This window comes from Rhincodon typus, chromosome 19 (genome assembly GCF_021869965.1).
Source record: "Rhincodon typus isolate 14 chromosome 19, sRhiTyp1.1, whole genome shotgun sequence".
Classification (NCBI taxonomy): domain Eukaryota; kingdom Metazoa; phylum Chordata; class Chondrichthyes; order Orectolobiformes; family Rhincodontidae; genus Rhincodon; species Rhincodon typus.
The window spans coordinates 33277697-33291876 of NC_063350.1; the positions used below are offsets into that span (position 1 = coordinate 33277697).

At 39.9% G+C, this 14180-nt stretch overlaps 1 protein-coding gene across 3 annotated transcripts in view; it reads left to right on the forward strand.

Moving 5' to 3' along the window:
• The window catches only part of helz2a (helicase with zinc finger 2a), a 102518-nt gene that overhangs the window by 586 nt on the left and 87752 nt on the right, over positions 1-14180 (forward strand). For 2 of the 3 annotated variants that reach the window (XM_020534473.2, XM_048608226.1), the window contains exon 2: positions 12014-13103. In XM_020534473.2, the coding sequence (XP_020390062.2) occupies positions 12109-13103 (995 nt within the window). In that variant the 5' untranslated portion in view covers positions 12014-12108. Of the gene's footprint in view, positions 1-12013; positions 13104-14180 lie in introns of those variants that run through there. The other variant, XM_048608227.1, reaches the window with a different exon arrangement.

Genomic DNA, 14180 nt, shown 5'->3' on the forward strand with positions numbered 1-14180 from the left:
CATTGTTTAAGCAAGTTCTTTTTAAATCAACTGCTGCAACTCGTATGTAATAACGTCTGGCATGTGACTAATGTCAATCTCACTTTTGAGGCTTATGTGATAGAAAAATAAAACCCACGTAGGCGATCCTTTCTTATCATAAGGATGATCGGTCTTCAGTTTAAGATTCTGAGCAAGGACTGATACCATCAGGTGATGATTTATCTTACCAAAACTGTTGCGACTCGAAAATAACCTTACCAGTCAGTAAAAATAGAATAATGATTCGTAGTGGGTTGTTACACATGGGAAAACAATGTTCGGCTTGTTATAGGGTTGTACACGTCAACTCAGTTATCGAGCTGTCCTGGCGTAGCAACTTCTCTTTAAGGAAATGTTTTCTTTCCCTTAGTGGAAAGCCCTCTAGAATGCTTAACCTGAATAATAAGTGTGTATACTAATATGAACCTGGGGAGGTCCTTCAACGATTAAACTTGTTCTGCCATTCATTTCAACCGCATTTATCCGCCCTTGTATCCTTTGACACCTTCCTTTAAGGTAGAAATATACATCACAGTCTTAAAGTTCCAGTGTACCTAACATCTTTTTTTCTTTGGTGGTGGTGCTGATGGGGGTATCCATATTTTCACTGACTGTGAATGAGCAGGAGGCTTCCTGATTCCTGGTTCACATTTTGATTTGATCAGGGCTTCAACACCTGAAATTTGCTTCTGTATCTTCTGCTTCTTTTAAGTACCTTATTTTGTGTACCTATCAACTTTCTCAACTCAGGTATGCAAACCAAATTTATCCAACTTATCCTTATAATTTAATTTTTAAAGTGTAATGTAATTCTGGTGAATTTGCACTGTATTCTTTCTTAGACCATTGTATGTTTCATTGAGTCTGGTGCTCAAAACAAGGTAGTGTTCTCCAGTGGTGTCTGTTGAAGGCTATATACGATTGAAGCATTATTTCCTTACTCCTGAACTGCAATCCCCTTGAGATAAGGACCAATTTATCATAGACTTTTTCTATAATTTTGTACATTTCCATGTGCTTTTGATGATGGACCACTAAGTGAATTTGCTTCACCACAGTTTCACCTTCGAGAAATTATTCTTGTTTGTCTTTCTTGCAAAGTTCTCATAATTCTCTATTCTGAAATACATTGACCACAGTTTTGACCACTCACTGCTTGTGATGCTACAGTGTAATTTTCTACACAATTCTACACAATTTATCACATATCTTAATTTAGTGTAACTTTGATATACAACTCTATTACTACATCCAATTATCAATAAATGTGATGAAAAGTTAAAGCTCATCTTTGGAAAATGTGATAAGTGGCAGTTTTTTCCAATCAAACTCAAACATTAAATTAATTCTCTCTTTTTCCCACTTCCAAAAACAATCACTCATCCATGCTAGAAGACTGTCTCCAAATTCATGCACACTGACTGCAGCAGTTTCTCCTTATTTACTCTATCTAAACCCTTACTCATTTTGTAGACATCCTTATCAAATTTCGTTTTGACCTATGCTGCCCTAATGAAAACAAACCCATGTTATCCACAAAGCTTTATCAACCTTATAACTATTATAGTAAATCTCTTCTGTATCCTCTGCAAAAGCTTTTATACTCTTCTTAAAATGTAATGCCCAGAATTGGACCCAATACTACAGCTGGGGCTAACCTAATGTTTAATATAGGGCTAATATAACTTCCTGGCTTTTGTACACTGCCTGTATTTAGACACTTCTTGATTCTTTGTTTTTTTTTAACTAATACCTTTACGGATTTGTGCATGGATACCCTCAGGTTTCTCTGTTCTAGCATTCCCTTTTAAAAATAGTAGCATTTAGCCCGCACTTTCCTGTTCACATTTGCTTTCAAAATGTGTCACTTCATACTTTTTCCCAATTTTGTGTTGTGTCTGAGGAATATTATGCACTAGATAAAACACTGACTGTTGACACTAGAGGTAAGAGTATTGGGAACAATTTAATTTAATGAAGGGAACATTATGTAAGAGATGGAGACTGGTATGCATCCAGAATTTGTTCACTCATACAAAATAACAGATAGCAAGTTGGCAGCTTGCTTTCCATTACTCACAAGTATTTGATGGAAGAATAAAGTAGCTGAGGTGCAAATCAGGATGTACTATTGCACAAAATCAAGATATACTATAATTGGCTTTTCATAAATACTCACTAATGAGTATGCTTGTCTACCTATGAAATTCCATGGCACTGGTCATGGGTTCTGTAAAACCCATTTTCATGTAGTATAGTATAGGCGAAGTGCCTCCACATCTACTATCTGCAGGCACATTCACGTAGAAAAAGTGAATGCTTCCGCGGCATTGCTTCCCCTTGGCAGTTCTGTACAATAGTCAAGATTCACCAGTGCAGAAAGACCCACGTGTTTTGTGAATTGTCGTAGGTTCCTCTGTTCAAACAACATGAAGGGTTTAGGTAGAGTAAGGAAAAACTGTTCCTAACTGCTGCGGTGTGCATAAAATGTATGTATGAAATTGGAGGTTTTCTTATTTTTACCTGTAACAATTTGGGGGTCAGTTTTGGGTCACAACCTTTACGTTGTTTTATTGCTGCTAATGCATCTAATAAATTTCTCTACAACAACTATACTTAGTATTTCATTGGCTGCTGAATATTTTGGTATGGCCTGAGAATGTACTGTACAAATGTGTTTCATTGGATTCTTAGAGCAAGGTTTCTCAAATTGTAGGTTGTGACTCCCAGTGAGGTCATGAGCTCAAAAGAAGCAATAGTTTCCTTGGATGAGGTGTTAGCCCCTGCAATTTTTATTGCTGGTGGGCATAGTTTACTCGACAGATCTTTGAGAACTTATTGCTGTTGCACACATACACACAAAGATAGATTTTTTTAAAAAATTGTAGTATAAACAGTTCCGCCCAAGCTTAATCTCATTTATTCTTCCTTCCTGCACCACACCCCTGCCACTCAGCAGATGAAGCCAAGCCCATTGTTTCCTCCCTTCCGCCGTTCAAGAACACTCAAACTTTGATTTCAGGGTCGCTCAAACTTTTGGGCATTAAACTGACAAGATGTTTGGAAAGTACCATTCTATACCATGTTAGAGGTAATACAGTAATTTTTTTGTAATCAAATGATATGACTTATGTTCTGTGATAGTCATGTCAAGTAGATGAATACATGATATTCATTTCCTGATTTGAAACTGCTGTGTTCAATGTATTGTTATAACGTATTATTTTGAACATCGTTTGTTTATTTTGCCAATTGTCTTAACAAATCATCATTTACCAATGTGGTCTTAAATATGTTTTATCCAGAAATCTGTCTCACTGCCGACTGTAAATCTGCTGCATTCAAGTATTTTGTAGCATTATGTAGAATTTGAGTGCCAGTGCAGTCATGAATTTGACAAGCTATTTCAATTTCATTTTTGTTTTGGCAATAGTGGTGCTATGTATGCACACATACAGTTGTGAAAGTAGAGCCAGTGTAGCCTAGCTAATGGTATCTAACCTATGGAATGTTAGGCCATTTCCTCGTGACACAATTCTTATCCAGTTGTGCATGATGAAAATCACTTAAGATATAATTAAAATGGACAAGTTGGATATGAAGGGTCTGTCTCCATGCTGAACATCTGTATGACACTAGAAATCATTTACATTCTTTTTGAATTCTAGTCTCCCTCCTTTACTTCTACCTCTTTTATTTTTATCTTTGTTTCTTCACTTCTCTCCATTTTGTCTCTTTAATTTGTCACACTTAATCCCTTCCCTCATTTCTGTCTGTTTCTCCCTCTTCACTGATGCTCCCTTATCCTTCATTCCTACCCCGTCTTTCCAGTTCATTCGCTTTGTTTTTGTTTCTTAAATTTTTAGATGTACATATTTATTTGTATATAAAGTTTTTCTAATTTCTGTCTCTAAGCTGTAATTAGGAGTGAGGTAGGAGCTTGGATGATTATGAGAGTCTTGGCTGGGTGAAGCTGTAGCAATGATCAGTGTTCCAGACAGGCTGAAAGGCCCTCCTTGCAACTACTAGCTGTAGCTGTAGGTACCAGCTGTTTGCAGAGGCATTTCCTACACCCGTTTCCCCCACAGTGATACCCCACTGGCTATAAAAGACTTTTATACAGAAGGAATGCAAATTTTGAAACAGCCTCTCCCTCACTACCCAGGATATTTTGATGCTGTTTTCAAGCTTTGAAGCATTTTCTGGGTCCTGCTATGAGAGGTCATTTAGCATCCATAATTGGAAAGTGAACTTACTCGGGGAAAATCACGTTGAGCAATTTTTTCCTTTGTTTCTCTCCCCCCTCTGGACTATGGACTTCTCCCCGCCTGCGGCCACGACCACTTGGGCCTGATGGTGGATATGGAAGCCTGTGGGGGAAATTGTGCCCCATCTCTAGTGGTTGAAAGGGAGAAAAAGATGACAAGGGAAAGAGAGGGAAGAAAGGAAAGAAAAACAAACCAGCTCTTTTGCATAAATTAATGGTAGTTTTGTCATACTCAATTTTAAGATGTTTATGGTTTCTGTACTGACAATCAGAATAGAATATATCCCCAGAAACCTGCCTCATTCGTCAACTTCACAAACTAGATAAACCATCTGGTAAATACACTTCTCAACTAGCTGAGACAGAATGCATGACTAATAATGAATAAACTTCTAAAAAAAACTTTGAAGCACTTTCAGATGCAGTAAACTAGATTTTGTGGTTTTGTAAGACCTCTTGACCTATGAGAAGCCATATAATAAATAAAAAAGTTTGCAAATCAACTGTCAATCAACACTAGTTTATGTTTGAAAAAAAATCACCCATTAATTTGTTCAGATTTCTGATTCTTAGGAGATCGTCTCTTGATTTATGACCTGATGGAATTGGTATTTCTGTGGGCAGCATTTTACTGTGGCAATAGATGAAGATCAAGAAACAATTTCTACAAATTATTCAATGAGTTAACACTGCAACAATTTAGATGTCATTGCTCAAGAATCAATCTGAAGAGTTTCAGGCTTGTTTGGTTGCCGCAAACAGCCGCATAATGCATATCCACATATCATTGGAGGATCATATGCTTGTGCCATGGTGTGGTTAGTGATGGGAACAGGCATTTTCTGAAAAATAGCAAAATATGTTATTTAAACAAAAGTTATCCAGAATTTTCATGTCAGCTCATGAGTAAAATATTGTTTGCATGAGACACCTATCAGCTGGATTTTTAGACCTTTGCATGGCCAGGAATGAAGAAGTATGTGTGTACAGTTTCTTGCTGCTGGATTGAGCAGTATGTTTCTGGCTCCCTGCTGGTCCTGGGCTATTTTCTTGTTGGCAGGATCAGGGTGGAGGGATGCATATTAGATGGAGATGATCAATTTTCCCAATTAAAAGTTTGTTGTAATGAAAGGTCTATCTATCTATATAAAAGTATCATTCTTGGAATTTGAATTGAATTATACACATAAGAGGTGTTGGTTACTTCTGTGAAGCATATTTAAATAGCTTTGCTTTCTTTTGTGAACAGCAAAGTCAGAATCTTGGCAATTGTCATAATCAGTCTTTTTTGTTTTGAGGTCATTGAAAAGTAAAGTCAGCTTGTGTATGTGTGTGAGAGATACTTATAATTTTTATCTGCTAGTTTTCTCTGCCTTATTCTCTGAGTGACATTTGTGCCACTTACCTTCAGATTTACCTCCTTTGCATCTGTTGTGTAGTCTATTTGTAGTGGGTCATCTCCAAAACTTAGTCTCCCTTGTGTTTTCAGTTGTCTGTTCCAAGGGCCAAAAGAAAAGGTAAAAGGGTGTAGCTATGGTACTCACCCAATAGGTACCTTGCAAACGGTGGATATGAATGTGGGACACAGTACATCACACAAAAGTTTGAGTTACTGTCAATGATAAATGGATAAAAGACCAGATGACAAAGTGCAATGTAAGTGAAGGCTGGATGCTGCTCACCATTGAGTATGTGTGAGACCTAATGTGATATGAGCATGACAACATACAAATCAGGAGCAGAAGTAGGCCATTTGGCCCATCATTTACCCATTAAGCCTGCTATGCTATTTGATAAGATAATGGCTAAGCCAATTGTAGTCTCACCTTCACTTTCTGTCTAAACCTATACCCTTTGACCTCCTTGTCGATTAAGAATTTGTCTAACTCAGCCTCCACCTAGTGATCATGAACTCTGTAAGGAGCTGTGCTTTTTTTGGGATTCTAAACTTGACATGAGCACATGAAAATTGTGTGTAAGAGGAAGTACAATTTTCTTGTGGTCCTTACAGTGAGTACACTGACTTCAAACATGGTGTGTATTTGTATTGTATCTAAGTCCTTCCTGATCCATCAAACAGTTACATGAAATGGAATTGGATTGGGAAGACACAATAAAATCTTTCAAGTAAAGAAATTAATTTCAGCATGTCATATCTCAATCTGCATCTCTATTGAGAGATAAAGATCTGGCCTGGGACATTTATGTCTGTGATTCAGATATTAATTGGTTCTTATTAATCTCTCCATGCTCCAAGTGAAGTTATTAATCTAAGATGAGATTTTTAAATTGAAATATTATTAAAAATGTGTTCCTAATGCTAACGGTTTTATTAAATCATTCATTACGATACCTAATTGTTGTCAAACTCCACTGTGTACATTGCTTGGCCATTAGAATGAATCAACAATTGTTTGTTATGAGATCCAACATCCCCTGTGGTGAGAAATTATGTCATAGCAGCTACTGTGCTGTGCAGTGAAGATGATTTCTATTGAAAAGAAACCTTTTTTTTGTAAGTTGGTGTTCAAATTGCATGCTTTGGGGCCAATGCAGGAAACAAACTGATAATTCTACAGATTGAGGCTTGCAAGTTGTAACATCTCCGTTAGTCTATCAAAAATGAGTAGGAACTGATAGCTAGCTGGGATTGGAAATAGCGTGTTGGGCATGCAGAATATTATTGGTGGAATCCTGAAAGAATGGTCTCGACTAGTGGTTGGGAGGAGATTTAAGAGGGTGTAATGCTCAAAGAAGAGGGTAGGAATGACAGGTATGAGGTTTCCTTGTGAAGTCCAAAGGGACTCCTGGTATTCCTACCCTACAATGGAACTCGCAGAATACACTTTGCTTTCTATGTTTAGACTGCTAGGTCTGTTAGGCTGCACATCCTCCTGCTACCAGATTGGCTGGTGAAGAATCCACAATGGCTTCCCATGAAGAAGGAACAAAAACAGAAGTTGCTGGAAAAGCTTAGCAGGTCTGGCAGGATCTGTGAAGAAAAAATCAGAGTTAGCATTTCGGATCCAGTGATCCTACCTCAGATTCTGAGTTCTCAGTTCTGAGGAAGAGTCACCGGACCCGAAACATTAACTCTGATTTTTTCTTCACAAATGCCACTTAGTTGTACCAATTGCTACAAAATCTCAAAGAAATGAAACTGGATGGATCACCTGGCATCGACCCAGGCACCGGAAAAGACGATGGCTAAAACAGTCCTGTCGACCCTGCAAAGTCCTCCTCACTAACATCTGGGGATGAGTGCAAAAATTGGGAGAGCTGTCTCACAGACTAGCCAAGCAACAACCTGACATAGTCATACTCACAGAATCATACCTTACAGACAATGTTCCAGACACCACCATTGCCATCCCTGGATATGTCCTGTCCCACTAGCCGGACAGATCCAACGGAGGTGGTGGCACAGTGATATATAGTTGGGAGGATGTTGCTCTAGGAGTCCTCAACATTGACTCCGGACCCCATGAAGTCTCATGAAGAAACATGGGCAAGGAAACCTCCTACTGATTACCTCCCTCAGCTGATGAATCAGTACCCCTCAATGTTGAACAACACTTAAAGGAAGCACTGAGGATGGCAAGGGCACAAAATGTACTCTGGGTGGGGGACTTCAATACCCACTACCAAGAGTGGCTCGGCAGCAGTACTACTGATCAAGCTGGTCGGACCTAAATGACGTAGCTGTTAGACTGGGTCTGCGGCTGGTAATGAGGGAACCAAGAAAAGGGAAAAACATATTTGACCTCATCCTTACTAATCTGCCAGCTGCAGATGCATCTGTCCATGACAGTATCGGTAAGAGTGACAACTGCACAATCCTTGTGGAGACGCAGTCCCGCCTTCACATTGAGAACAACCTCCATCGTGTTGTGTTGCACTATCACCGTGCTAAATGGGACAGACTTGCATAGATCTAGCAACTCAAAACCTGGCATCCATGAGGTGCTGTGGGCCATCAACAGCAGCAGAATTGTACTCCAGCACAATCTGTAACCTCATGGCCCAGCATATCCCGCACACAACCATTACTGTCAAGCCAGGGGATCAACCTTGGTTCAATGGAGAGTGCAGGAGGGCATACCAGGAGCAGCACCAGGCACACCTGAAGAGGAGGTGCCAACCTGGTGAAGCCACGAAACAGGACTACTTGCACGCCAAACAGCGAAAGCAGCAAGTGATAGACAGAGCTAAGTGATCCCACAACCAACGAATCACATCTAAGCTCTGCAGTCCTGCCACATCCAGTCATGAATGGTGGTGGACAATTAAACAACTCACTGGAGGAGGAGGCTCCACAAATATTCCCATCCTCAATGATGGAAGAGCCCAGCACATCAGTGCAAAAGATAAGGCTGAAGCATTCGCAGCAATCTTCAACCAGAAGTGCCAAGTGGATGATCCATCTCAGCCTCCTCCAGTGGTCCCCAGATACCAGTCTTCAGTTAATTCGATTCACTCTATGTGATATCTAGAAACACTGGATACCGCAAAGGCTACGGGCCCTGGCAACATTCCGGCAATAGTACTGAAGACGTGTGCTCCAGAACTTGCCGCTCCCCTAGCCAAGCTGTTCCAGTACAGTTACAACACTGGTATCTACCCGACAATGTGGAAAATTGCCCAAGTATGTCCTGTACACAAAAAACAGGACAAATCCAACCTGGCCAATTACTGCCCCATCAGTCTACTCTCAATCATCAGTAAAGTGATGGAAGGTGTCATCGGTAGTGCTATCAAGCAGCACCTGCTCAGTGATGCCCAGTTTGGGTTCCGCCAGGGCCACTCAGCTCCTGACCTCATTACATCTTTGGTTTAAACATGGACAAAAGAGCTGAATTCCAGAGGTGTGGTGAGAGTGACAGCCCTTGATTTCAAGGCTAAATTCGACCGAGTGTGGCGTCAAGGAGCCCTAGCAAAATTGGAATCAATGGGTGTCAAGGGGCAAACTCTCCGGTGGTTGGAGTCATACCTGACACATAGGAAGATGATTGTGGTTGTTGGCAGTCAATCATCTCAGCTCCAGGGCCTCTCTGCGAGAGGTCCTCACGGTAGTGTCCTATACCCAACCATCTTCAGCTGCTTCATCAATGACCTTCCCTCCATCATAACGTCAGCGGTGGGGATGTTTGCCAATGATTGCACAATGTTCAGCACCATTTGTGACTCCTCAGACACTGAAACAGTCCATGTTCGCATCCAACAACATCTGGACAATATCCAGGCTTGGGCTGACAAGTGGCAAGTAACATTTGTGCCACACAAATGCCAGGTTATGACCCTTACCGATGAGAGATAATGTAACCACTGCCCCTTGACATTCAATTGTGTTACCATCACTGAATCCCCCACTGTCAACATCCTGGGGGTTACCGTTGACCGGAAACTCAACTAGACTCACCACATTAAGATGGTGGCTACAAAAGCAGGCCAGAAGCTGGGAATACTGCGGCAAGCAACTCAACTACTGACTCCTCAAAGCCTGTCTGCCATTGACAAGGCACAAGTCAGAAGCGTGATGGAATACTCCCCACTTGCCTGGATGAGTGCAGCCCCAACAACACTCAAGAAGCTTGACACTAGCCAGGACAAAGCACCCCGCTTGATTGGCACTACATCCGCAAGCATTCACTCCCTCCACCACCGATGCTCAGTAGCAGCAGTGTGTACTATCTACAAGATGCACTGCAAAAATTTACCAAAGATCAGAGTTGATATTCTGAGTTGAATATGACTCTTCAGAACTGGCCAGAACTGAGAAAAGATTAAACTGTGAACAGAACAGCTTTGAATAAGTCTGTGCTGTTACAGAGAAACTTCATGTCAGGGTACTGAGCATGGATCCTTGGTGTGAAGAGCTATCCAAGGAACATTGTATCTCTAAGAGTTACCTGTAATTCTGAGTAGATTCAAGATGTGAAGGATGGAACTTCAGTTGGAATGCAGGCAGTATGTTTTGGACCTGTTAGTCTCTGAGGAAGGAGATTTGCAAATAATATATTGCTTAATATAGGTATCTCTAATCTATGGAATAAAAATATAAGGTCCACTGCACTCTGCATTTTGAATTCAATGCCAGAGGTTATATGTTGTTGGTTTGCCCTGCTGCACAAGATCTGAGTTGTTTGTTCTGACCATGTCCAAGAGCGTTATACTGAAATAAAAAGTACTTTGCCTTCCCAGCTTCAAATAAAATCAGGATAAGTAAAAATTAGTATTGACATATGACAAATAATTTAATGAATGAGGTTGGGTGATCAATTCAAAGGTAATAGTAGCGAGTCTAATAGTTTATTATATATCCTTGTCTACCCGTGGCTAGTGAGTACCAATCCACATGATCAGGAAGGTTTCAGCTTCTCCCCCATGCTGAATAAGTTGGTAGTCGTTGAGTTGCTATGGTTTATGGCAATGACCTTGGGCTGTGGGGCATTCACTGGTGCTGTCATTACTGGACAGGAGAAAATTGGACATTAGAAGCCTGCCACACACCAGGCTGGATTTTTCTTAAGATGAAGGAGTAACATCGGAATTGGACTTCTGATCCATTCCCATGTATACTGCCCAGCAGAGCCATTCCCTGATCCAGGGTCATTTCTCATACAAAGCAAAGTCTCTGGATATTCCACGGCTAAGAAGGAGCTCACCACTAGTCCCACAGGAAATGCAATTGGACCATACTGCAGAATGAGAATACAGTCTTATGTATTGTGACTACTATGAAAGCCACAGAACTGCAATACTGGAGGGCAAGTTTGGGGAAAGAGATGACTACTGTAGATGTTCTTCCACTATTGATTAACCTCAGGGTCATTTTATTGCTGTCTCTCAAGTTCCATTAATTTCCCTACACTAGTCCATAAAAGTGACCAGAGCATGCATTGATCGGGTGGACTTGGGTGTGGAAATACATACAAATATAGAAATTTGGAGCAGATATGAAGCTATGAGCCTGCTCTGCCATTTGATTGATTCATGGCTGATTTAATTGTGCCACAACTGCACTTTCCTGTGCAACACCTAAAGCCTTTGACTTCTTTTTAAGTCAAGAAGTTATCTAATTCAGCCTTAAAATTATTGTGTGACCCTGCTGTCTGGGAAGAAAATGCCACAGCCTTAAAACCTGAGATAAACGTTTCTCCCCATCTCAGTCTTAACTTGGAGATCACTTATTTTTGAACTGAAACCCGTAATTCTAGTCTTTCTGACAAGGGGAAACATCCTCTCAGCATTTATCCTGTCTGTTCTCCTCAGGATCTTGTATGTTTCAATTAAATTACCTTTCATTCTTTTAAACTCCAATGAATACAGTCACAGCTTTTCCTTATAAGATAACTGTTTCATCTCAGGAATGAGTCAAGTGAACATTCTCTGAACTGGTTCTAATGCTGTCAAATCCTTTAGCAAGTAAAGAGACCCAATTGTTCACTATGCTCATCAATATCCTGTAGATGCATACCAGTAGCTTCACCACCTACAGCCAGTTGTAATTTTGAATCAGGTCAGAATCCAGTTCTGAATGTAATGCATGTCCTGTGCTATGTTCTCTCTCTAACATTTAGTGTGCTTTCAATCAATGTTTGATAACTTCATGTCATTGTAAAATTGTAAAAATACAAATAAGATTTTAAAATGTTTTTCTAATATTTATTTACGCTAGTATGATTTTAAAAGAAACACTTCCCTTGTTTTTTCTTGTTGTTGCAGGACTTGCACATACCTCGTTTAGAACTCAGGGACAGAAGTTTGACTATTCAGCAGACTGTTGGGAAATAAGCAGCACGTAGCCTTCCCAAGGGAGAATGAAAGGAGGGGAAGATCTATTCAAAGTGCTTGATTTGCAGCTACTTTGTTCTCAATGTTTCGAGAAAACAAATGAAAGTACCATTGTCCTTAAAAATGTGAACCACAAATGCCAACATCTCCAGCTTGTTGCTAGGAAACAACAGGACAGAAATGGCAGCTGGAGACTTATTCGCAGACGACCAGCTTTCATTAATCCTGTGCGCTATCAAGTGTGTTCCTTCTACAGAGAAGGCTCAGGTTGCAGGAGGATGCAGAATCGCTGCACCTTTGCCTGGAGTGAAGAAGAAGCCTGTGTGTGGAACTATGAAAGAAACAACCAAATTGAACGAAACAAACTGAAGAAGTTGGTGGCAGAAAGAACAAACAATGGGATTCCATGTTCAGGCACAGCTAATAAACAACAAACTGTTGAGGAAGAAATTGTTAATGAATTTGAAGGACAGTTTGTTGAATTGTGTGCAATATGCTTTTACAGTGTCCCTCAGCAGATCGTCTATCAAAATATTCATGGATTTTGTACATTCACCTCTCAGCATGGATGGAGTCCGTTATTGGTGCATATCCTTGATGATAATAATGGCATGAAACAATGCTATGAAATTAGACCAGTCACATCTCCAAATAACCTACAATGCTGCAAAAATGTTCTGCAGGGGCTATTATGTTATGGTTTTAACAATTGCAATTTTGCTCATAGTGAAGTTGAACTGATGGTATGGAAATCAGAGGTAGAACGAGGTTTGAAGCGTTCAACTTTGCTTCAATTATCTCAGCAACAAAACTGGAATGGACAACCAGGAGCTGAAAGGGTGGCAGAAAGCAATGTTCACTTTTATTGTCGAGTCTGTCTGGTCACCTTTTCTTCTCAGGATGGGTTTGAGAATCATTGTACATCCATAGAACATGCTCAGATGGTCTTGAAAGACACCACAGTTGTGTGGAACTACCGAAAACCACCTCTTAAAGCCAAGAAATATCAGTTATGTTCAAGGTGAATGAAATTTTGGTTATTTACCATATTAAACCAGCAGAGAATAAATATTAATTATTTGAACAATATTCACTGTTTCTGGAATGTTGTTAGTGATTTATCCTCTTCAGAAAGAGTCATGTAATATTGAAAATTGTCTTGCAATGGGAAATAATAAAATTGAATCTGAAATTCTAAAAGATTTCACAATGGTGACCCACTGAAATTCCAACAGGGGAATAGCACAATCCCATAAAATGATAGAGATGGGGCAAAGACCCAGTTGTGCCATTTACAGGAGATTTATCTCCTCCTTATTAGGAAAATGTTTTTAGTGGGTTGGAGTCAAGGGCAGAGGCACATTCCAAGTTCCCACTTGATTGGCTCAATTTTAACCCATATATCTTTGGAAGCTGGTATATGGAATGAGCAAAGGTTGAGCAACTTCTGACAAAGTGGGCCATATCCACGGCATTGAGACAAATCTCTGATAAAAGAGGTGCATTTATCTCAAAGCTGGGGTGGTGAGTCTAAATAACCCTTTCCTCACTGGCTGGTAAGTGTAAAGTATTCTTGGCCAATGTACGTCCTGAAGATCTTGTAAAGTCTGGTAAGATCAGTAATATTTGGATATGACTGCATGTTGTGAAGAATTTTAGGGCCTCATTTCATAATGTCGGTAACCAAAACTTGATTTTGAGCTGATTAATTTATTTGATTTTTCAAAACATAGTGCTCATTCTAGCACATTAATATCTAACACAACTTAGAATTATTTTGTAGTATAGTTCCTTAATAGATTCCTGACATGTTTCCTTTCCTGTTTATTATGAATTTTTGCTTACTACAATCAGTTCAGAGGTTGAGAAAGCATTGCGCACAGACATCTTCCGGACCATAAATTTGTTTGTTTCTCTTTCCTGAGGCTGATTGCTCAATTTCCATGAATTAGTTTAATTTTTGAGCATATTAAGCAATAACATTTCACACAGATGTAAATAGCCATAATTTCAGCATTGCCCCTCCTGTCTGTACATCCAGCATTCCTTGATCAGTAGAGTTAACAGATGACCTACTTTGAGCTGTAGGCTGAAGATT